Source organism: Syngnathoides biaculeatus, chromosome 11 (genome assembly GCF_019802595.1).
Source record: "Syngnathoides biaculeatus isolate LvHL_M chromosome 11, ASM1980259v1, whole genome shotgun sequence".
Classification (NCBI taxonomy): Eukaryota; Metazoa; Chordata; class Actinopteri; order Syngnathiformes; family Syngnathidae; genus Syngnathoides; species Syngnathoides biaculeatus.
In genome coordinates, this window is record NC_084650.1 from 23,264,828 (window position 1) to 23,289,219 (window position 24,392).

Below are 24,392 nucleotides of genomic sequence, written 5' to 3' on the forward strand. Positions count from 1 at the left end.
TACTATATATATATCGTACAGTTGACAAAGGCATGCTAGACCAGGCAGCACAGTGCTTTCAGGGGCCACATAAAATGACTTAAGAGGTTTGAATTTGCCACTAGTCCTATATTGGTTTCTGCTTTGCTCATAGAATACTTTGTCCTTATGGTTAGCTTGATGTGCTTTGTTGCCGTTATGTGTTTTCATGTGGACAGTTTTATTTATTTATTTTTTTTAATCCCTGAGTTGGGACAATTTAATTTTATATGTACTTGTATAAATGACCCTCATATATTATGGCCATCTTGATAAACATAATTTTGAGGCGTATGTGTGTTCACCTGTCACAGTGGCAATAATTGTAGCAGTCTGGTTATTTTCAGTCGTAGTTTAGCGGAGGCGTGCTCGGATGGTGACGTCAACGCTGTACGCAAACTGCTGGATGAGGGGCGAAGTGTCAATGAGCACACAGAGGAAGGGGAAAGCCTGCTATGTCTAGCCTGCTCGGCTGGCTATTATGAACTCGCACAGGTATGTGAAATTAGGATGCTGTTCTCAGAAATTACTGTCTTCGTAGAATTGAATGTTTGCCCTGAAATGTTGATTTTATTTGTTTTGACTAAGAGTGTTTTGACAGTATCAGTGCCTTCTATTATAAACTTATTTATTTTCTCAACCAGGTCTTGTTGGCCATGCATGCTAATGTGGAGGACCGAGGGATCAAAGGGGATATAACACCGCTCATGGCTGCAGCTAGCGGAGGTTATGTGGACATTGTCAAGCTGCTTCTGGTACACGGAGCAGACGTAAATGCACAATCCTCCACAGGTAACTTCACTTAACATCTTTACAATTTTGTTTATTTGTGATCTCATTGGGTTTTAGTCTCCCTGCTATATATTTTTACCTCCAGGCAACACAGCTTTGACGTACGCATGTGCTGGTGGGTTTGTGGATGTGGTGAAGGTGTTACTCAAAGAGGGTGCTAACATCGAGGACCACAATGAAAACGGACACACACCTTTAATGGAGGCAGCAAGTGCTGGCCACGTCGAGGTGGCTAGGGTGCTCCTAGAATATGGTGCTGGCATTAACACCCACTCAAATGAGTTCAAAGAGAGTGCTCTCACACTAGCCTGCTACAAAGGTCAGAACTAATTTGAGCAATATTATTCCATCATTATCTTAATCAACAATTGTTAAACAACTGTTTAAAATTTTTCGCATGTTGCAGGTCACTTGGATATGGTGCGTTTTCTTTTGGAAGCTGGAGCAGACCAGGAACATAAGACTGATGAGATGCACACAGCACTGATGGAGGCCTGCATGGTGAGTATCTGACCCAAATCTTTACTTCATTGAAAACCAAAGACACTGTTCCACATTTTGTTCAAGATGGGGGATTTTCCACCCTTGTGGTCGAGTCGCTCTTTTGGACAAATGGCGTGGTAGGAACGGTTCTCCAATGCCTCTGTGATTGTTGTTGTGATTTCTGGAAAGACAGAACAGGGCTGTGAAATTTCACATTCTACACTCATTTGTCCTGCCATCATCTGTTGAAAGCAATTTCACTGTCCAATGTTGTCCATTGCAGCACAAAGTGGTGCTCTAATTATCTGATTCTACAACACTACTTCTACATGTAATATAAATATCCTGCAAGCGAAGATATATTTGTTCTTCTTACACATGCTTTTTAATGTGTACAAGAAATATAAAATTAAAACAAAAAGTATTGGCCTTACAACCTATCAAATTCAGTATCAGCACTATTTTTTGCAAAATAGTGTTTAAATTTAATATTGTTTGAGATCTGATTAACTGGACTAGACATTTTTTTTACAGTGACTTTCAACTGGAATGTCAATAAATGATACTGATGATAAATGGTACGATGGTTGAACCTTAGCAACCTGTTGTTATCACATGGGCTTTGCATGGCATTTGGACAATGCTGGATAAAAGTCCTGGAGCGGAACAGAGAATGGACTGTTTGTAAAAGTTATAAAAACAGAGGTGTTAGATACAATCTGATCCCATACTCATTTTTTTGTCGACGTTGGGCCACTTTTTTGATCTCAAAGATCCGATTAGGATACTCCTTATAGACTTATAGTTTGGAGACTTCACTATTGTCAAGTTCAGTTATGTCATAGTATAGCCTACATTAGGCATTTTGTTTTAACATTTAGGTCAGTCTGTTTCAGTGCAGGGTGATTAATTGATTTTACCATTTCATTCGAGTACAGATTCATCTGTTAAAACATAACTTCATACAAAAAATATTGGTATTTGTAGTCTTTCCGTTTGGTTGTTTTGGCTGAGATGCAATTACTTGACAAAATCAAAATGTTCCTGCCAAAATATTCTCAATGTTCCTGAGAGGTGATGTTAGGGAATGGAATCTTGGCTATTTTATTCAGGTGCTTATCTCCACATTCTTTGTCTCTCTCGCTGTCCCAGGATGGCCACGTGGAGGTGGCACGGCTGCTGTTGGACAGCGGCGCGCAGGTCAACATGCCAGCAGACTCTTTTGAGTCACCTCTTACCCTCGCAGCTTGTGGAGGACATGTGGAGCTGGCTGCTTTGCTCATAGAGAGGGGAGCCAACTTAGAAGAGGTGAGTATGAAGACCCCTAAAATTTGACACATATGAATATTTAAAAATGCATTGAAGTAGGCCGGTCTCTATAATTTTTCTAAAAACTATCATATTTCAATGCTTCTGAAATCATGAACAATAAGGCTGGCCCTTATCCATCCATCAACTTTCTTAGCCGCTTATCCTCCCAAGGGTCGCGGAGATGCTGGAGCCTATCCCAGCTATTATCGGGCAGGAAGCAGGGTAAAATAAAAATATTTTAAATATTGTAAAATAAATTTTTATTTACTCTGTGATCTTGATCTCACTGAGTCGTAAGAAAAGAATAAAGGTCTGCGTGTCTAGCCTGGTTTACATGAACCCTTTTATTCAGATAATCCATTTAGAAGCTCAAGATCATGCATATTTTTCAATTAGCACTGATGTTACAGTAAATTATGCTTCAAATAACTTAAGATACAGCCCAAAATGTTGTACTTGCAGCACCAAGGTGCTCCTTAGTACCGCAAAGCACACTAGGAGGATGTAAATAGCATTTAAAGTGCATATTTTGTCATTATTTCTCAAGTCATTCTTTTGTCTTACTGTTTGCTAGTTATGCAATTCTGTTTGCTGTGGTGTAGTAATTTTAGTTTTGATGTGACACCGTGACAACATCGTCGGTAATGACCTGGCTACACAGTCAGTGTGTGGGGCAATATAAGCTGCTTCTTCTTCCAGGAGTGAAATGGAATTGTGGCTCACTGCCTCGTGAGCTCTGTCATGTTGGAACTCGGTGTTCACATAAGATGCACCTTGTTGTAAGGCAATGGCGCATTGTCCATTAAGTAGAGTACTTAAGACCTCTACATCATGAATACAGTACATAAAAAAAAAAAAAAAAACAAACTTGGAGAGCAAAATTCACAAATAATGCGGGGCTGCGAATAGTGAACGTCAAGTGGGCAAGGGCACACTGTATTTTGATTGTAGTAGCCTATCAGCATCATTTTGAAAATAAATAAATGAATTGAAGAAAACATTTGTTTTTGCACAAGTGAGCTTAGTTGAAAAAAAATTGTAATTATGAACTGAACTCTTCACATTTCGAATGAACTAAACTCTGAACTGTATGTGTAGAAAATAAACTTTCTCAACACTGATCCTATATTATTTTAAATCGCAATGTCGATCACAGTTTCAAAAAATAAATTTATTTCCAATAATGGGCACCCCTAATTGTTACACACCCAATTATCCAGAGATAAGAGACTGGAGGTCTAATACAATCCTTGAAGTGATAAAGCCATACCCAGTTTAATGCTGTGGGTCTAATGTCATGGAAGTTGTTTTTTTTTCTTTATAAAATACAATACGATTTCATGAGCAAAGCATTCATTCAAAGGCATCACATATTGGCAAAGACACACTAAGACTGTTCAACCACTGCTTCAAAATATAAAAGGAGAAAAGAAGCAATTTGTTATTATGTTTGAATATTTGAATTCACACAAATATTGCATTTTCTTGCTCAAAGCCATGGAGGCATGTCTTCCAATGTAGTAGGAGTGATATGATGCAGCTTGTTGTTAACACCTAAATATGGCGTTTTGTGTCCAGGTTAATGATGAGGGCTACACTCCCTTAATGGAAGCAGCAAGAGAAGGCCATGAAGAGATGGTTGCGCTTCTGCTTGCACAAGGTAACAGAGCTTAACCCATAAAAGCTACAAAATAGTGGAAAACTAAATGATTTTTTTCCCTGGATGATATCCTTTGAGTTCATAAAATGTTTACCAAACTGTGAACTCATTATTTGATAGTTATGTAATACCCATCATCCAGCAGTGTAAATACAATACTTTTTTAAATAAATTAATTGATGTCTAGGCAGGCATTTTTGCATATTTGATTTTCCTGCTGTATATGGTATTTATATCTTAAAAAAACAAAAAAGACAGCTGATTGCTATGATTCCATTCCATTTTCCAACCCACTTATCCTCACAAAAGGCGCGGGAGTGCCAGAGTCTATCTCAGCTAACTTCGGGCAAAAGGCATACTACACCCTGAACTTGTTGTCAGTCTGTTTCAGGCACATATGATGATGATTTTATTTTTTTTTTGTCCAGGTGCTAACATCAATGCCCAGACAGAAGAGACTCAGGAGACAGCGCTTACTCTAGCATGCTGCGGCGGCTTCTTGGAAGTAGCCGACTTTCTCATCAAAGCAGGGGCTGACATTGAGTTGGGCTGTTCCACTCCCCTCATGGAAGCGGCACAAGAAGGGCATCTGGAATTGGTCAAGTATCTACTAGCGGCAGGTGTGTGCAAAGCATCGAGGCAATCAACAGAGCACTTTCAATGCCAGATTATGCATCGGCAAACATTTCACTTTTGTCATTGTGATTGTACTTCAGGGGCAAACGTTCATGCCACCACAGCGACTGGTGATACAGCGCTGACATATGCGTGTGAAAATGGTCACACTGATGTTGCAGATGTGCTGCTGCAGGCTGGAGCCAATTTGGTATGCTTTTGCCTACTATATTCTCGAAACACTGATTGTTATGGCAACAAAGACTTTCATGTTTCATCTTGCTATATTCGTTTTCATATAGCTAATTTGGAAATAAAAAAAAAACAACCTATATTTTATCTTCCTCCCAGGAACATGAGTCTGAAGGGGGACGGACGCCCTTAATGAAGGCAGCAAGGGCTGGGCATCTCTGCACAGTACAGTTCCTCATTAGCAAAGGTTTGTTGTTGACAAATGTTGTAATTGCAATATTTTTTCAACAAAGTGTTGTAGAATTTTTGTAGCTCAAAAAAGTGTTCTTAGAGACATTTAGAAAAACATACTATGCATCCAACTAGAATGAGTACCCATTTGGGGATTTTTTTTTAATGTAAATTGATGTGATTTGAACGTCTGAATGAAACTGTTGCACTTTACTGTCCCCCCCATTCTGATGTCCAGGTGCTAATGTGAACAGAGCTACTGCCAACAATGATCACACAGTGGTGTCTTTGGCCTGTGCTGGAGGACATCTGGCTGTTGTGGAGTTGCTGCTGGCACATGGGGCAGACCCTACACACAGACTCAAAGTATTGTGCATTTTTATGTCAAAGGGACCATGATAAAGATTATTCTATCAAATATTAACTGTATCACCTATTTGTAGGATGGCTCGACCATGTTGATTGAAGCTGCTAAGGGTGGCCACACCAATGTTGTGTCCTACCTGTTGGACTATCCTAACAACATCCTTTCTGTCCCAGCCCCTGATCTCTCCCAGCTCACTCCCCCCTCACAAGATGCTTCTCAGGTGACTAGAGCAACAATATTATGCACATAGTCCGAGTACCTTTTCATAATTTTTGCTGTAAAATGAATGTCCTCTTGCAGGTTCCTCGTGTCCCATTCCAAGCTCTCGCTATGGTGGTTCCCCCTCAGGAGCCTGATCGAGCTCCATCAAACATTGCAACACCCCCACCTGTCTTGAGCAAAGGTATGGTTTGCCTATGTAACTCCAAAACTTATAAAATATGATTGGATGAGTTTCTGAGTCAGAAGTGAGGGTACATCAAAAACAATGGAACTCTTTTCGTCTTTCTTATGTCCGTCTTTAGGTGCGTCAAAGCAGAGACAGGCAGCACTTCAGCCCAGTGTCCCCAACTCAGTTGGCCGGGGGCCTGAAGCAGAGTCTCTTCCACCCTTCCACCTGTGCCAACCTCTGGAGTGCATTGTGGAGGAGACTGAGGGAAAGTTGAACGAGCTAGGTCAGCGGATTAGCGCTATCGAAAAAGCCCAGCTTCAGTCACTAGAACTCATCCAAGGGGAGCCACTCACCAAAGATAAAATTGAGGAACTGAAGAAGAGTCGAGAGGAGCAGGTAACTCATTGGCAACTACACAGGGCCAGAGGATTGCTCAGTGTTTTTTATTTTTTTTTAAATTTTTTTTTTTTTAACCAGAGTCATTAGATTTCCTCCCTGATCTTAGTTGTTATAAGCATATAAATTGGTATCTCAGGTTACATTGTTCATCCAAAGAGGTCTGTTGTCTTCTCAGGTTCAGAAGAAAAAGAAAATCTTGAAAGAGCTGCAGAAGGTGGAACGCCAGTTACAGCTAAAAACACAACAGCAGTTCACCAAAGAATACATGGAGGCCAAGGGCTTAAAGGAGGAGCAGGAGGCTGGACAGAGCCAAGGCCCGGGCCCAGGTCCTGGAAGCACTTCGTCTCTTCCTGGGTCAGTTCCAATTAGGCCAGCTGACCTTGTACGTTCCAGCTCTGACACAGATGAAGAGGCAAACAAAGATGGGGAGCAAGATGATCTACCTGGAGAGGATGAGGAAGAGGTGCATTTTATTCTCATCTATTTGAAATAGCTCGTTGTTATTGCTGTTTGATTACAACTATTTTCTCCTTACACTTATCAGGATGAAGAAGAAGATGATGATGAAGATGATGATGATGAAGATGATGAGGAGGAAGAGGAAGAAGTTTCAGAAGATGAGGCAGATGGAGAAGAGGAAGACTACACCAAGCTTCCCCAAGTGGGCACAATCCTTTACAGAGATGGACCACAGCCCCCACAACAGCCTCCACTGCCCATCTCACCGCAGGCCCAACCACAACCACAGCCACCGCCTCCACCTCTCCAGGCAGCCTTCATTCCTGTTCAGCCTCTGCCAGACTACAACCCAGCAGATTATTCAGGAAGTACCAGCCCTGACCTCCAAAGGGTGCTGGTAGGACAGCAGATCCTTGCCCAACAGCAGCAGAGTCAAGGTCAACAGTTGTCTGGGTTAGGTCCTGGAATAATACCTCAGCAGGCCCCAGATGGACTCATGGTGGCTACACCTGCACAGACACTCACAGATACGCTGGATGACATCATGGCAGGTTGGTGAATGACTCTTTAATCGTGACTGAAAGTCAGTATGTATGAAATTCTCCCATTCAGGGTGGATATTTTATGCAATTGAACAACACTGTGGCGCATGTCTCACAAAAAGTTACATTCACAATCTTATGCTTGTCCAAATTTTCTCCATTTTAGCTGTGAGCAGCCGTGTGCCCATGCTGAACACAACCACCTCACCCACTCCCTTGTCCCAACCACCTACACAGACGACTGCCAACATCTCCTCGCCACCATCTGTGCTACCCCTCTACCCCTCTGTTGACATTGATGCACACGTAAAACACTTTATTTGCCAATATAAATACACATTACAAGTGCAATTGAAATTACTCAAATAATTAATGATGGAAATGATCTTCTCAGACGGAGAGCAACCATGATACTGCACTGACATTGGCCTGTGCTGGAGGACACGAGGAGCTTGTGTCTGTTCTCATTGCACGGGGAGCCAACATTGAGCACCGCGACAAAAAAGGTACCGTGGAACCGCGGTTCACAAATTTACCTTTTAACAAAAAAGTTTTTGGCCTTGAAATGAATCAGAATGCAATTATTCCTGTTCAGCACTAGAACAGTTTTAGCTTGTTTATATTGGTGTAGTTAAAATTACAGCACAATGTAAAAATACACTTTATTATTAAGAAATAACACGTTTGCTGGAATGACTGTGTAGCTTAACTTTTTACATGGTCATGAAATGGTATAATAAACCGGACTTAAAAGTTAAATAGTAAATAGTGGGGGGAACATCTTGGCATATTAAACGTTCCGGTCATTTTTACCTTCTTAACTGTGCACTTTTTTAATTGTCCTTATTTAACATTGTACTGTTGTGAACGACTATTGTCAAATGTGCTTTCAGCATATTTTGAGAGATGTGGGATCTTCACAGTTTATGCTTTTTTAAAAGTTTTTTTTTTTTTTTTTTAACTTGTCTGAGCACTGGAGCTCCAAGGGAGCACCCCCATTTCATTTGTACCCCTACTGTAATGAAATTAAACAATAGTCCATTCTAGTCATTTAGAATTATCAAAACAATTTTCATTAGCCATTCTATACATATTAAATGTTCTTCCCAGGTTTTACCCCTCTCATTCTGGCTGCCACTGCTGGCCATGTTGGAGTTGTCGAGGTGCTCCTTGACAAAGGTGGTGACATTGAGGCCCAGTCTGAGAGAACCAAAGACACACCTCTCTCCTTGGCCTGCTCAGGGGGACGACAAGAGGTACAGTAATCATGTATTCTCATCACACTTCATTCTACTGGCATTCTTTCAACTTCCAACTTATTTGTCATTATTCAATTAGGTTGTTGAGTTGTTGCTGCTACGGGGAGCCAATAAGGAACACCGCAATGTTTCCGACTACACGCCTTTGAGCCTTGCAGCTTCTGGTGGTTATGTCAACATCATCAAAATACTCCTCAATAATGGAGCAGAAATCAACTCCAGGTGAGGGGACATCCTCTACCCTACCTATATCTTCTATCGATGGGTTCACTCTGACATCTATCCACTGATTAAATCTTCCTTACAATGATTTTATTGTATTTTATCATGACCTTTTTACTCAATTGTTCACAGTACTGATATACAATATCTACTCTAGCTAATGTAATATTTAATAAAACAAATAAAAACTTGTTAGTCGACTTGAGTTCCTCACATACACTTTTTAATCAAACCACAAGAAATCATGGGCGTGTGATGTCCAATTGATGGGACGTAAATATTCAATTAAATGTATTACAATTACTGCATTGTTAAACTATGTTGTGCTTTGAAATCAAAACGTAAAATATAATATTAGACTTCATAATGATGCAGAGTTAGTCAATTTTTTTTTTTTTACTTTTCCACCAGGACTGGCAGCAAACTAGGAATCTCTCCTCTGATGCTGGCAGCAATGAACGGACACGTACCCGCAGTGAAGTTGTTGCTGGATATGGGTTCAGACATCAATGCCCAAATTGAGACCAACAGAAACACAGCTCTGACCCTAGCCTGTTTCCAAGGACGGGCTGAGGTTGTTAGTCTGCTGCTCGATCGTAAGGCCAACGTTGAACACCGTGCTAAAGTGAGGAATCTTTTTGCTTTATACATTTAAATCTTCACACAATTTATTTATTTATTTATTAAATTTCAGATGTGGTCACGATTTCGGCTGCCACCATTATGCTGTGATCATTGATTTTAACATTTCTGCCACAAATTAATGTGATCAGCACTGATTTTTAACATTTAAAATGGGGGCTTTGCTCCATGTAAAGACCTTTCAATACATGGTCAGCCAACCACCGGTGAATGCATGCATGCATTCATTAAGCTCCCTAAACAATAAGCAAACGGAGCCTAGCGCACCCTGCTTTGAGGTAGCCTGAGTCACTCTCTGTGGAAGTACAAAAGTGAATCTTGCAGAGAGAAGCAATAAACTGGAGATGAGGAGCACCATGAGGAGGAGCTATTGCCTTGTAACGGGATCAACAGCCGTTATGGATACGTTTTGATTCAGGGCAAGTGATGTTAAACATGAACTCATACGTTAAGAGTGCAGCAGAGTTGTCTACGCTGCGAGGTAACAGAACTCCTCTGCTCAACCATCTGAAAAAATGTCAGAAAACATTACCAGCTCAAAAATTAGTGATCCCATTACGGAATTATTTCTCAAAAAGGTATTAACTGCATTCCATGAGGTTTTAAAAAAAACAAACAAAAAAAAACGCTTGTGGTTCCGATTTCCTGACTGACCCTAAACATTCATTCGCGGTGCCCGTGACCCACGTTTTTTTTTTTTACGTTTCTGCGGAAGAAGAGAATTAAGTTGGGTGTTTGACAGTAGCTGTGGCAGGCAAGGGCCTGACTGTGTGCCACTTCCTTGTGTGTCCTGCTGTACTTCGTTGCGCTCTGATTGCGTTGTGTATTTTTAAGCCTTGTTTTTCATGCCACTTGTTGACAGATCGTTGTGTACCTAAATGCATGTGTGTTCACGAGCGTCAGCTGGCCTAATGCGTCGTCCCATGTAACAGTGTTACTGAGCCATATCAAGTCAAGTTACGTTTTCATGTTTTGCAATGTCCGAATCTTGACATCGTTTCATGTTTTTTGGCTCAAGCCTTTTGCCTTATGATTTTGGTACCGTCACCCTCTTGAACTTGCCTTCCCCGTGTATGGCCTCTGCCTGGCAATAAGCCTTCCTAAGATCCATGCTTATGTCTCTGCTTCCTCCTTCTGCATCCTACCCTCCACCTCGTTCGTGACAAAATCAAGATTATTTATCATCTCTGGTAATATTTCGGTGTTTCGCAATCCGAGATGCCATCATGAATTTTAATGTTATTCACGAGAGAGCGTGACTTAATGAGAACTGACAAGAAAATGGTGGCACCATGTGCTGGAGACGGAGTAAAAATATTTTGTTTAACCGTCTCTGTACCAAATAAAATTTTCAGAGAAAAATCTGATACTTTCAGGAAATGATACTCTGGACTTAAAATTTTGGATTATATTGAACCTGTTGCAAATTTGCAACCCCTGCCTCGAAAGGGTTAAAAAAAAAAAACACCTCTCAACCCTAGTTCTGAAGTGTAGGAAATCGGAACCACTTGTTTGTTTTTTTTTTGGACTGAATAATGTGGTCAACCAGGCTGTCACAACGGTTGGTTGTACTATGCATAAAGGTATTATGGCATGGTAACTGTAAATATCTGATGGCCAATAAAGTTATTTGAAAGAAAATGTCAACTCCATGGGAGAGAGTAGACTGCTGAGAGACAATTTTTCAAATGAGATGACAATGTTTGCAACCCAATATTATTGCTTTTGATGTATAAGATGTATTTGCTTCAGTTGAGTTGCACTTCATGATTGAAGTCTGCATTGCATATTTATTCAGTTAGCCTTGGAAAATAAGAAATTCTTGGGTAAAATGGCTTATTTTTCACCATAAACCCTTTGTTGTAAAATAGTCCAAGATTTTATTTTATCCCTAACATATGAAAAATAATGGTGATTAATAATCATGATTAGGATATTGATCAAAATAATTGTGATTTGGAACATAATCGTCCAGCCCTATTACCAAGATTAAATAAGATTGTGATTGTATTTTGTTCCTTTTTCCAATAACTTAACGAATGTCTCACTATATGCAGACTGGGCTGACTCCTCTGATGGAAGCAGCCTCAGGAGGCTATGCCGAGGTGGGCCGTGTGCTGCTGGATAAAGGCGCTGATGTAAATGCTCCACCTGTCCCCTCATCCAGGGACACTGCGCTTACCATCGCTGCTGACAAGGGTCACTACAAGTTCTGTGAACTGCTTATCAATAGGTGAGTACTTCCTAGAGTATTTGATGGGACAATCACAATTTAAGATTGGACATGTTGCAGATATGTTTGGGCTGTCAGTATTTGTCCCAATACCCCTTTGTCATTAAGCAATTTCAGAAGCGTCATTTACTACAATTTAACTGTGCAGTGGAGCCCTATTATTCTTGCTCTACCAACCCCCCCCTACCCCCCACCCCACTCATTTGCGTTCCCACTCCCGATTCTTGCTTGTTTTCTTACCCAGTCCCCCGCTTATTCATTTTTTTTTTCATGGCAGTTACATATTATGCAATCCCCCGCTGATAGGGTTTTTCATAGCATTTATAATGACCTAAAATCATTCACAGATTTTCTCCATTCACATGGATGGCAGGGGTCCACTGTACTGACATTCATTGTATAGAGCTAATGAAATGTTGGGAAATAGCTTAAAATTTTGACCGACAGATGTTCTTACATTGTAAGTCAAATATCCTGCCTGGTACATTGAACAAAGATTTATTTAAGAAATGTAAGATTGCAAATTATTATCATCATTAGGGATACATGATAACTGTCGGGCTGATGCTAGTTTGGAGGAAATCGCATTTGGTCAGAAAAACAAAAAAACTGGACCACTAATAATCACTATCATGTAGCACCACACCGACCGCCCGCAGAGGTTGTCTGCATTGGCCTGGGACAGCCAATAATGGTCAATATTTATGGTAAATTAGCATGTGATGCCCAACACTTCCTGAAATTGGTAGCATCCAGTGATATTTTTTTTTTTGAGGTTGTAAATTTGATGCTCACGTCCTTGGAAAGGGAAAAAAAATGTTGGCAAGACCAACGAAGCAGCACAAACAGGGTGAGTAGGGGGTGGTTTGACTGCATGCGAAAACATGTTTGGCACGGTGGTTTAACAGCTGAGGTGAAAAACACTAAGCCCTGCAGGACGCCACTCCTACAGATCATCCTTTCCAGCATTCACTCACTGGATCATAAATTGGATCAAGCAGAAATGAAATTTACATCCAAATATGCAGCTGCACTAATGCCTTTGGCGGTGCAAGCACAAATCCATTGATGATCCGCGACTGCCATCTAGTTTTTGTAATTATGAAACTTCCAGCAGGAATAGATTTCCCTTAGATCATATTTGATATCCTGAATGCTATTTGGTCAGAACAATTAAGTTCACTTTTCTTGTATGAGTTTCATGAATTTAACTTTAAATGCAGTTCCAAAGTTCTGTGTTTCTGTGAATCTTAATGGTGCCGCAATTTTGCAGGGGTGCCCATATTGATGTGCGTAACAAGAAAGGAAATACACCTCTTTGGTTAGCAGCAAATGGCGGCCATTTTGATGTGGTCCAGCTCTTGGTCCATGCAAGTGCTGATGTGGATGCAGCCGACAACCGCAAAATTACCCCGCTTATGGCTGCTTATCGCAAGGTGCTGTGTGGTCACTAGTTGTAATTTCATATATATCCATTTGTATTGCATCTGGTATCTGACTGTTAGCTAATTAACCTTATATTCTAGGGTCATGTAAAAGTGGTGCAATACCTTGTCAAGGAAGTCAACCAATTCCCATCAGATATTGAATGCATGAGATACATAGCCACCATTGCTGACAAGGTAAGAATTTACTGCAATTCATTTGTAACATCAAACTGTACATGGGCTTTGCTGGAAAAGAAATGCAATGAAAATGAAATTCTCAGGAACTTTTGAAGAAGTGCCATCAGTGCATGGAGACTATTGTCAAAGCCAAAGACCAACAGGCAGCGGAGGCCAACAAAAATGCAAGCATTCTCCTCAAGGAGCTAGATCTGGAGAAGGTAATCCAAGTCCCATGATTCTGCTTTGGAAATTGACAGCATCAAAATCAACCCTGCAGTGTTGCCAAACAAGCATGCCATCAAATCTTTGTGTTCTTCAGTCTCGAGAGGAAAGCAAAAAGCAGGCTCTGGCTGCCAAGCGGGAGAAACGCAAGGAGAAGCGCAAGAAGAAGAAGGAGGAGCAGAAGAGGAAGCTAGAGGAAGAGGAGGGGCAGAAAATCAAGGAGGATTCATTGGATATGCAGGAGCTGAAGGAAGATTCTGCTGAAGGTGATTTTAATGACCTTAGTGTTTAAAATTAGAAATGCACAGGAGTTTTCAGCCTCAATCCTGTGTCGACTGTCGCAAGTGTGACCGTATGATTAGTCATATTTCACCAGCCTTAAATTAAAACTGCCAAGGCCTAGTGCATTGCTATTTGATGTTTAATTAAGCAGTTTTGAAAAGTATTTCATTTTGCGGATGGTCTGTCTCAATCAAGTGGATTCATTAATACCAGATATTATTTTGGGGATTTTGAATGATCATTCCAATTATTGCATGCTAGTGGTGCAACAGATTATCTTTGAACTGATCTATGCATTTCACTCTCTTAAGGTTTGGTACTTAGGTTGTCTGTGAATTGATTTAAAATGTGGGTGCAGTGTGGAGTAGGGTTGGGAATCGTTTCAGTTTCAGCTATCCTGATTCTTGTTCATTTCCACAAACATTCATGTTTCAGATCAGTTTAATGGACAGAATCAAAAGAGATTGCATGAATTAAATGAAGGTTGTCTGTATTACGAACATCCATTTTCTTAGAAACCTATAGCATCAACTGAAATATTCACTCAATATCTTGAGTAGTTTACAGAGGTTAATGTCAAATTTATTCAGTGACGGAGCAATGTTAAGGATTATATCACAACATGTTTGATCTAACTTCAAATTGAGAAATGGCCACTAAAATCTGAAAAATACTACTTACTTACTTAATATTTTTCTGGAGGATACATTTGGGAATTAGCCTTTAAAGTTGAGAAAAGTGAAAAATGAAGTGAAACAAACAATGATTATAGTCAGTTCTTTTCCAGAATGAGAGTGCTTAAAGAGGACGATGCCATTCGTGAAGCAGCCATTAGAGACAGACACACACACACACACACACGTTTTGGGTCTCCCTTTTTAAGTCTTTGGGGTTTGCATGTCTGCTTGATTAATGCTATGTTTAGTCATAGTTTGGCCTGAACCAAAGCAGCAGCAGCACATATGGGCATATTATCTCTCCACTCCCGGTTGACAGTCAATCATCACATTGAATGAGCGAGTTCGTTGGGCTAGACTGGAGTGAGAACGCATGAGACAGAGGGTGTGTGCGTTTGTGTAGAAGAAACTTCAAACTACCTTTTTTCCCCCCCCCCCCCCCCTTCTCGCTCAAGATCAGCAGTAACTGTTCTACATTGCAATTCAAGAGACTACTTGATGATAAATACCACAAACAGTATTATTCTGAGAAAAGACATTTTCACATAAAACAGAAAATTGTGAATCAGGTAGTTTCTTCGTCATCAACAAAGGATATAGTGTAAGTGAGTTTACAAAATATGCGGGTAGTATGCTATATAGAAGAGACTAAAAAATGACTGGAGTAAAATCATTATGATATGTGGCGTCAATGTACTTGTTTCTCACATTTATTTCCTTTCTCAGAATCAGAGGTTCCTATTGAGCCTCCCAGTGCAACCACCACCACCACCATTGGAATATCTGCCACCTCAGCCACTTTCAGTACAGCTTTTGGTAAGAAGAGAGCAAATGTTGCCACAACCCCGAGTACTAACCGCAAGAACAAAAAGAACAAGACAAAGGACATGCCAAATGAACCTATAATCTTACAGGATCCGCAGGTGAGTAGTTATTTTGTGCCTTACACTTTTGACACACTTGGTTCTTGTATTTTATGTTTTATCTGACACTATTTCTTCTTCTAGGTTGCCCTTGCACAGCACAAGGCTGACAAGAACAAAATCCATGGTGAGCCCCGAGGTGGAGGTGGGGTTGTGACAGGTGGCAACAGCGACTCTGACCCGCTGGACAGCACCGACTGTGCCAGTGAAAGTAGCAGCAGTGGTGGAAAGAGTCAGGAGCTCAACTACCTTCCTGACCTTACCTCTTCCACTTCCTCGTCATCTTCTTCGTCATCATCCTCTGCCCCATCTGCAGGGTCTGCCCAAGCCCAGACTCTTGTGGTTGGCCCAGAAAAAAGACACTGTCCTCAGCTTCAGACTGAAAGCAAGATGGACAAGGTCACAGTATCCATCTCAAAACCAACACAAAGGTGAGTTGTGTTTGTGTGCTCAATGAACTAAATAGGGGGGAAAAACAACCCCAGGAATATTTTTTTTTTTGTATTTTAATGGCAGCAGTGCATTTAACAGATTTTATTTTGTCTCAATTACTCTCCCTAGAGCTCCAGACATGAGTGACTCCACCTCAAACTCTTTGCCTTCTCCATTCAAGACCATAGCTCTTCCAGTTACTTCCCCCAACAATAAGCTTAGCCTTACAAGCCCCAAGAGGGGCCAGAAAAGGGAAGAAGGTTGGAAGGAAGTTGTTAGGAGGTAAGTTTTTTTTTTTTTGTTTTTTTTCCTGCCAATTTTTACACACATTGACATTTGGTTTAGTTTTTTTTTTTAACTGGCTTTTTTTCTTTTGCAGATCTAAAAAGCTTTCTGTGCCAGCCTCTGTTGTTTCACGTATCATGGGCCGTGGCGGCTGCAACATTACAGCCATTCAAGATGTGACAGGAGCCCACATTGATGTAGACAAGCAGAAAGACAAGAACGGTGAAAGGATGATCACCATAAGGTAGAGATGATGCCCCCTTGTGGACTTGATAACAAACAAGGTAGAAGGGTATCATAACAATTGTTGACAAGCAGTATTTTTTTTTTCCCCCTAATTTAAGTCATATTGATTCATGCTGTGTATTTGATTTGCTGGTTGTCTTAATTTGGTGTGCCTTGTCATTACAGAGGAGGCACAGAGTCTACACGATATGCAGTCCAGTTGATCAATGCGCTAATTCAAGACCCAGCCAAAGAGCTTGAGGATCTGATCCCTCGCAATCACATTAGAGTACCTGGCTCCAAAGCATCCTCAGCTTCCTATGGCGGCAGCGCAGGGGGAGGCAGTGGTTCAAATTCGGGACCAAAGTCCCTCAGCTCACTGGTTGCCTCCTCAGGAGTGTCATTTCAGCCCTCTTCATCCTCTTCATCGTCCTCATCTCAGGCTGGAGGAAAAATGGGGAAAGGTTTGTCATCAAATGTCAGACAGCCTTTTCCAGTATCGCTTCCCCTTGCCTACGCGCACCCTCAGCTGGCACTACTGGCTGCTCAGACCATGCACCAGATCAGACACCCTCGGCTGCCCATGGCACAATTTGGAGGGACTTTCTCACCTGCCGCCACCACATGGGGGCCCTTCCCAGTACGACCAGTGAGTCCCGGCAGTGCTAACAGCTCTCCCAAACATAATGGAGGTAATGTAGCCGGGCCGGCCAGACCAAGCTCTACTCCCAGTGAGCACAGCAACACCACCAGCTCTGCAGTCGCTACCAATACCGCCACGACGAGTGCTCCTGGCTCGTCTGCAGCGTCGTCCTCTCCTCACACCCCCAATGCCACGCCATATAATCCTCAGCCAAGCGTCCCCACCCCCTCTTTAGTCAGAAAACAGCTTTTCGCCCCAGATCCCAAATCTGCCACCGTCACCTCTGTGTCTGTTGCTGCTACTGCTCCTAGCAGCAACAATGCAGTACGAGGCACAGGCTCTCCTGCACATCACAATTCCTCTACGGCTCCAGTTAATACTTCTCAGCAGCAGGTTGGGTGCATCTCGCAGCCCCACCTCCAGCAAATTAAAACAGAGCCAAGTGCTGTTATGACACCTGGAAAAGAGAAACCCCCTCAACAAGTTGAGAATCAGCCTGTTTCTGTCAGCGACAACATCGCTTCGGCAGGCTTCACTGCAGCTACTATTGCTCTGCCTCCTAAACCAGAACCTCGGCAGCAATTGCCGCTCCCATCCTCCTCTGTTTCATCAACGCCTCCCCCAGCACTCAACACCCAGTCCAACTCCCACCTCGCCTCAGTACCTCCTCCTGTCCTCTCACACAACATTGCACACCCTAATAATACGTTGCCACACTTCTCAGCCCCTGCGCCCAGAGTCTCCCATCGTATGCAGCCATCGGGGCCTTACTATTCCCTTCCTGAGCAGCAACAGATGCAGACACAACAGCAGTCGCAGTCTGTGTTTGTGCCCTTCAATCCTCAGCAAGAACCTGTTAAACAGACTCAAAACCAGGGATCTCAGTCTACAAGTTTGCCTCTGCAAGCTCAAAGCCAGGCCCAAGGCTCCCTTCAGGTCTCTACCAATCTTGGCATGATGAATGGTTCACAGATTCAGCATGTGGCCAACACAGGGAAGCAAATGCCACCCAACTTTGGTCCTGCAGGCCTCTTCAATTTCAGCAGCATCTTTGATAATAATAACCAGGTAAATCAAATAACCTCTACACAACAAGTAATTTGAAAACATTTTGAGGCTGCTGTGGCCATTTTCTTAACTCGTACAAAAGCTGTGGCCCTTCTGTGAAATATTTTTGCAAGACTTAAAAGTACATGCTAGTACTTTCTATGTCATTTGTTTCCATCACTGTTTACTTTGTAGGTGGGAAACAGTCAAGTCTGGGGTGGCTGCCATCTTCCTGCTCGTTCAGTTCCGGAGCCGTCGTACTCGGCCCCACCGGCCTTTGTGAACGTTGGTCAGATGGAGAGTATGATCCCTCCGCCTCCTCCTGATAACTCCAAGGCTCCCGGTTACCGCTCTGCCTCTCAAAGGATCGTCAACAGCCCCATTGGTATGAACCAGTTGAGTCTGTCCATTTTTATTTTTTTGTCACAATGTAGACTGAAATTGACAAAAACTCAAAATACCTCCTCTCTGCACCCACAGCATTGAGCAGCTATGCCACCAGTATCTCTGGGAGTCCTGTGTATCTGCATGGTCATACTGGCGTCGGCACGCCCTCGTTCAGCAGGCAGCACTTTTCCCCTCATCCCTGGAGTGCATCCACATCTGGTAGGAGCCACAAAACCTCTTGATGGCCACAAAACATGAAGACCTTTAGTCAATGACACTTTGTTGGTTCAATCCCCAGTCAATATCACACTACTACTTCCTTTTCCATCAGGCGAGTCTCCAGTTCCTCCTCCATCCACAGCATCAACCTCAAGCCTCTCCACCTCGGCTGTGGCTCCTCCATCCCAGCCCAAACAAGGAACCTCTTCTCAGCAAGATCGGAAGGTTCCACCACCCATCGGCACGGAAAGACTGGCAAGGATCAGGCAGACGGGCTCAGTGAACCCCCCTCTCCTCACCACCAGCTATACGGCATCCGTAGGACAGGGTGGCATTTGGTCATTTGGTGTTGGAAGTGCTTCAGGTTAAGACAAATCATTTCATATACACAACCATTGAATAGGTTTTGGTCACTTAGACAAGTCAATCATGGAAACACAGTGTTTTATACCCTACAATTCCCAGGTTTGGGACTTAGGAATGTCTTTGTTGAAAAAAGTACAGTTTTTGTGTTGCATTAGCAATCTCTAATCCAAGGGTGTCAAACTCATTTTCGTTGTGGGCCACATTGTGGTTAGAGATGCCCTCAAAAGGCCGTTATGACTAAAACCATAATCTTTATGGCCTCATCGTGTGTACACATAAAATTTATGAACTAGTTTTGGAATCAGAAATCAACGGTACAAGACTGGTAAGTGCATATTATGATTTGCCTTCATGGGCCACATATAAACATGTGGCGGTCTGAATCTGGCTCCTCGGCCTTGGGTTTGACAACTGTGGGTCTACACTATGAAATTGATTTCATGTTTTCGTCATTTAAAAAAGTTTTCTCTATGTTCTGTATAATGCCGTACCTGCTTTCTTGCACTCGTGATGTCTGCCCTTAAAAAGCAGTTATTGTTATTAAATTAGTATGAGTAAAAAAAAGTTGTGGACCGAACGAGACATATGCATACAGACCTAACAGGAACACTTGACCCGAATGGTTTGGACGGCCTTTAAAAACTGGTACACTTAATATTTACATAAAATACAGTGGGGCAAAAAAGTATTTTTTTTTCACCCACCAATTCTACAGGTCCTCCAACTTGCGGCCTGTCATTTTCTTTTTAGGTATATCTAACCTATGACACACACCAGATGAAAAAAAATCTAGAAAATCATTGTCTAATTTTTAAATACTTTATTAGCAAATTATGGTGTATAGTGTTTGGTCTCCTACAAACAAGCAAGATTTCTGGCTCTGACAGATCTGCAACTTCTTCAATGGGCTCCTCTGTCCTTAACCTGTATTAATGCAACCCGTTTGAACTCATCAGTAAAAGAAATGTCTGCAACCTCAGTCATACGCTAGACTTTGGTCAAGACTAAAGAGCTGTTAACGGATACGTAAAACGAAATTATAGGCCTGCACCAGGGTGGGAAGACTTACTCTGTAATAGATAAGCAGGTTGATGTGAAGAAATCAATTTGGGGAGAAATTATTAGAAAATGGAAGACATACTAGAACAGTGATAATCTCTCTCCATCTGAGCCTATATACAATATCTCCCCCCGTGGGGTCAAAATGATCACAAAAACAAAGAGCAAAAATCCCAGAAATACTTGGGTGGACTGTTTGACCGGCAGAGAGCTGGGACCAAAGTAACAGGCTACTGGCAGTAACACGCTATGCCGCCAAGGACTCAAATATTCCAGTGCAAGACCAGTGGACAAAATGTCGCAGATGCACTTTGAGCTCTCTGTTGAAAGGGATAAACTCTAAAAGATGAAAATACAAGGAGCCTGTACCCGTCTCGAGCACTCCACTAACCAGATAACTACAGCACCTGTCACTAGGCCCCACTCCTTAAGGGTACACAACAACACATTTACTAGTTTGTGACTGGACTGAATTACACCTAAGTAGCTCATGTTTTCACGGTATTCCTTATTGAAAACTTTTTTTGGGGGGTGTGGGGTGTGAATGGCAATTCAAGTCAGTGAGGAAACCTTATTTGATTTGCTACTAATTTGAGTTACGACCTTGGTCATGAAAGAAATTAAGTCAAAAGAGCACTGTATAGTTTTTTTTTTTTTTTTTTTTTTTGGTTTTTTATTACATTAGAGCTTTTCTTTAAAAAAAAAAAATACCAGAAACTTATCAATGACCCTATATTTTTAAACAGTAGTAGTATATGTATCCATTTTTTCCCCCCTGTGATTCTTGGTATTTTATTGCTAAAGCTGTGTTTGTTTCTGTGTTTTTACAGAAGGAATGTCTGGTTGGTCACAGCCCCTGATGAGTAGCCACATGATGCATGCTCAGCTGCAGGCGGACCAGTCAGCCTTCTCTCAGCACCAGCCCATGGAGCAGGATGACACGGGCATCGCCAACCCTGCTAATAACTTCCACCAGCCTCAGCACATGCCCAGCACATACATGGACTTCCCAAAGGTAACTCAATGCAATAGTAATGTTCAGGAGGTCCTCTGTTTTGTGGGAGTACTGACATTTTTAAACTACAAATGGCACCCAATAAACTCAAGGTGAACCTGTTTATCCCAAGGACTTTCCTGCAAATATAGATTTAAAAAATGTTATAAAAATGCACTATATAACCAAAAGTAGTCACTCACCTGTCTTGACTCATGTTGGATTATAACTATCCCATTCTAAGGGCACTTTGGACAACTGTTAATATAATCTGCCTCACAGTTCTGAGGACCTGCATTCAAATCCGGCCTTGGCTGTGTGGAGTTTTCATATTCTCCTCGTGCCTGCGTGGATTTCTCTTAGTACTCCGGATTTCCTCCTGCATCCCAAAAACATACATGCTCGCTTTCATCGAATACTCTAAATTGCCTATAGGTGTCAAAGTGAGTGCGAATGGTTGCTTGTTTATTTGCACTGCGGCTGGCTGGCAACCAGTTCAGAGTGTACCCTGCCTCTCGCCCGGAGATAGCTGAGATATCAGTTCATGACTAACTAAACCGAAACCAACACGAGGCATATCCTCCATGATGGGTCTGATTGCAGTGTCTGCTCCTTCATCGCCAGCGACTTGGTCAGAATTCGAACGTGTGTGTTGTCTAACTGGCTCAAATTGATAACCTTTAACCCCTTCATAAAGCTCGTATTCTTCACCGTCTTCATGGGACCTTTCAGAATAATGTTCATCTGTCAAATTATCAGAAAATTAATCGGCGTTCTTACAATGTGTTCCTACTCGATCCATTTTGTTGTCACAACGTCCTACGTTGCGCCCCTGATCTGGTGTTTCCGCTTCGTTTCCTTCTCCAGCAATGAGAGATAATTTGTTGCAAATAATCGAAAAATAAAAATGTTTCCTTCATAATGGACTTAAGATTCGTATTCAGCATAAAAACTGTATAATATTAGCAAAAAGGTGCATTGCGGTCCTTCCATTCCCTTTAATTGCAAAGGGAGTACCAGTGTTATATTAAACCCCATGGATTAAGAAGAGGATGTCCATTAAATTCATAATTGTCAACCCAGGTTAAATGAATACTTCTCTCATAATTCTTTTTTCATACTGTAGACATACACCTCCGACTTGCTAAAGTCACTTATTAAAACACCATTCACCCTCTCAACCATTTAGCCTCACTATGGTGACGTGTGAATGACACCTGTCTTTTGGTGAGAGGCAGGGTTCACCCTGAACTGGTCGCCAGCCAATCACAGAGTTTATATTAACAAACAAACATTTGCACTCACATTCATACCAATGGAAAATATTCTTCCATTAAACTACCTGGCATGGTTTGGGAGTATGCGAGGAAACTGGAGTACCCCGAGAAAACCCACATAAGCACGAAGACAACATGCAAACTAGACACAGGAAGGATAGGCCAGATTTGAACCTCACACAACCTGGGTCTGTGCGGCCACTGTTATCCTTGTAGGTCCCTAAACATTATTATTAAAACACAAAGATTTTTATTGTAATTACCACTTTACTAGTACTTTTGCGATTACATCCCCGACATGGAAGTTAAACTTGGTCACAAATTTAGGACTCTCCAGTTTATGTTGTTTCACATGACCACCAAAATGACTACGCATTAAAATATTTTCTGTCGTCATGCGTCAGGGAATGCCCATGTCAATGTATGGAGGAACCATGCTGCCCCCTCATCCATCAATGGCAGAGGGGCCCGGGGGACCCATGTACAATGGTTTGCATGCCAGTGACCCTGCGTGGAGCCCCATCATCAAAGTGGTCCCAAACAACGCAGACAACACCGACCCACAACAGCAGGTACTGTCCCCGTACTCATGTTGACTGCAGTCATTGTTGTTAGACCCGTGGCTGACTTGTTGCTTTCTACCCTCAGATGTGGCCCGGCACTTGGGCGCCACACGTCGGCAACGTGCACCTGAATCATGTCAACTAGATGGCGTTGTCTGCAATCAAAAAAAAAAAAAAAAAAAAAAAGAAAAATGGCTTACCAACAGATGATTCTGACCAATTATGATGAACAAACAAAATTCCAACATAACACAAATAAAGAACAGAGTGCAGAGCAGAGGTTGAAGAACTGGAAGTTCTCCCGAGCCCATTCTTGACGTGCCTATTTGAGATGAGGAAGGAACTCACTTGAGTGTCCTGGTGATTCAAACTAAATGTTCGAACGCCTGTTCAACAGGAAGCGTTCTCTGCATAGTTTAGCAATGATTTTTTTTTTCATTTTTTTTTTTTTTCTGTTTTTGACTTCAACCTGCATACACACCGTTCATTGGCTGCAAGGGGCTGAACATGAAGTAGCTATTTAACTTGGCCCAAACCTAGATGATTACCTAAAGAGAAATCAGAACCTTTTAGAGTGGTAAATAACATGTATAATTGTTTACATACTAAAAAGGGTTAAAATGAGAGTAAATTTCATGTCGTATAGTGGCTCTACTTTATGTAGCCTGTATTAATGTGAAATATTTACCTTAATATTCAATAAAAAGATTAAAAAGTATTTGTGTTATTGGTAAAGGGGGTTGTCTGTTTTGAAATGAAACAAAATTAATTTAAGTATTTGGCTTTTTGGCTGAGGATCAGTTGGTAGAGGGTCATTGGTTTGGGTCTTGGCTGCAACTGTCCGCTGTTGAAGTGTATTTGGACAACAAGCTGAAGATCAAATTGCTCCCAAGACAGCAACCATCCATTGGTCTATAAACGTGAGCCTCTATAAAGTGCCTTGAGCACCATGATGGTGTGTGTATGTTGTACATAAAAGCCTTGCAAAAGTTTACTGCACTCCATTTACCATTTCGCAATGAGGCATTGGTTCTCTGATTTTTTTGTTTACTCTTTCCGTGTTAAATACAAAATAATTTCAAATGATGAACACAGCTGACTGGTTTACACATCTGCTTCACTGTTCTGAGGACCCAGGTTCAAATCTGGCCTCGCCCGTGTAAGTCTGCATCTCCTCCCTGGGATATTCCCTGGGCACTCGAGTTTCCTCCCACTTTCGAAAACATGCATCGTAGGTGTGCATGTTAGCTTGAATGACTTGTCTATATTTGCCCTGCGATATTAGCTAGGTTCCAGTTCAGGGTTTATCCTACTTTTTACCCTGAGTTGGCTGAGGTGGTCCCAAGTGAGGATAAGGTGTATGATAAA

General features: G+C 41.8%; 1 protein-coding gene across 2 annotated transcripts in view; it reads left to right on the plus strand.

Moving 5' to 3' along the window:
- Positions 1-23,216, plus strand: part of ankhd1 (ankyrin repeat and KH domain containing 1) — a 35,785-nt gene extending 12,569 nt beyond the window's left edge. Inside the window, exons 4-39 of one of the 2 annotated variants that reach the window (XM_061834543.1) lie at positions 366-513; positions 663-810; positions 896-1,129; positions 1,217-1,311; positions 2,446-2,601; positions 4,183-4,264; positions 4,693-4,884; positions 4,981-5,090; positions 5,231-5,318; positions 5,541-5,668; positions 5,746-5,889; positions 5,970-6,072; positions 6,194-6,456; positions 6,635-6,922; positions 7,004-7,469; positions 7,627-7,766; positions 7,855-7,966; positions 8,571-8,716; positions 8,799-8,941; positions 9,353-9,566; positions 11,641-11,816; positions 13,090-13,252; positions 13,343-13,438; positions 13,525-13,641; positions 13,743-13,911; positions 15,331-15,527; positions 15,612-15,958; positions 16,089-16,241; positions 16,339-16,488; positions 16,656-18,180; positions 18,355-18,544; positions 18,640-18,765; positions 18,878-19,129; positions 21,021-21,205; positions 22,866-23,033; positions 23,110-23,216. In XM_061834543.1, coding sequence (XP_061690527.1) covers positions 366-513; positions 663-810; positions 896-1,129; positions 1,217-1,311; positions 2,446-2,601; positions 4,183-4,264; positions 4,693-4,884; positions 4,981-5,090; positions 5,231-5,318; positions 5,541-5,668; positions 5,746-5,889; positions 5,970-6,072; positions 6,194-6,456; positions 6,635-6,922; positions 7,004-7,469; positions 7,627-7,766; positions 7,855-7,966; positions 8,571-8,716; positions 8,799-8,941; positions 9,353-9,566; positions 11,641-11,816; positions 13,090-13,252; positions 13,343-13,438; positions 13,525-13,641; positions 13,743-13,911; positions 15,331-15,527; positions 15,612-15,958; positions 16,089-16,241; positions 16,339-16,488; positions 16,656-18,180; positions 18,355-18,544; positions 18,640-18,765; positions 18,878-19,129; positions 21,021-21,205; positions 22,866-23,033; positions 23,110-23,169 — 7,474 coding nt within the window. In that variant the 3' untranslated portion in view covers positions 23,170-23,216. Of the gene's footprint in view, positions 1-365; positions 514-662; positions 811-895; positions 1,130-1,216; positions 1,312-2,437; positions 2,602-4,182; positions 4,265-4,692; positions 4,885-4,980; positions 5,091-5,230; positions 5,319-5,540; positions 5,669-5,745; positions 5,890-5,969; positions 6,073-6,193; positions 6,457-6,634; positions 6,923-7,003; positions 7,470-7,626; positions 7,767-7,854; positions 7,967-8,570; positions 8,717-8,798; positions 8,942-9,352; positions 9,567-11,640; positions 11,817-13,089; positions 13,253-13,342; positions 13,439-13,524; positions 13,642-13,742; positions 13,912-15,330; positions 15,528-15,611; positions 15,959-16,088; positions 16,242-16,338; positions 16,489-16,655; positions 18,181-18,354; positions 18,545-18,639; positions 18,766-18,877; positions 19,130-21,020; positions 21,206-22,865; positions 23,034-23,109 lie in introns of both variants that reach the window. The other variant, XM_061834542.1, reaches the window with a different exon arrangement.
- The last annotated feature ends 1,176 nt before the right edge of the window (positions 23,217-24,392 follow it).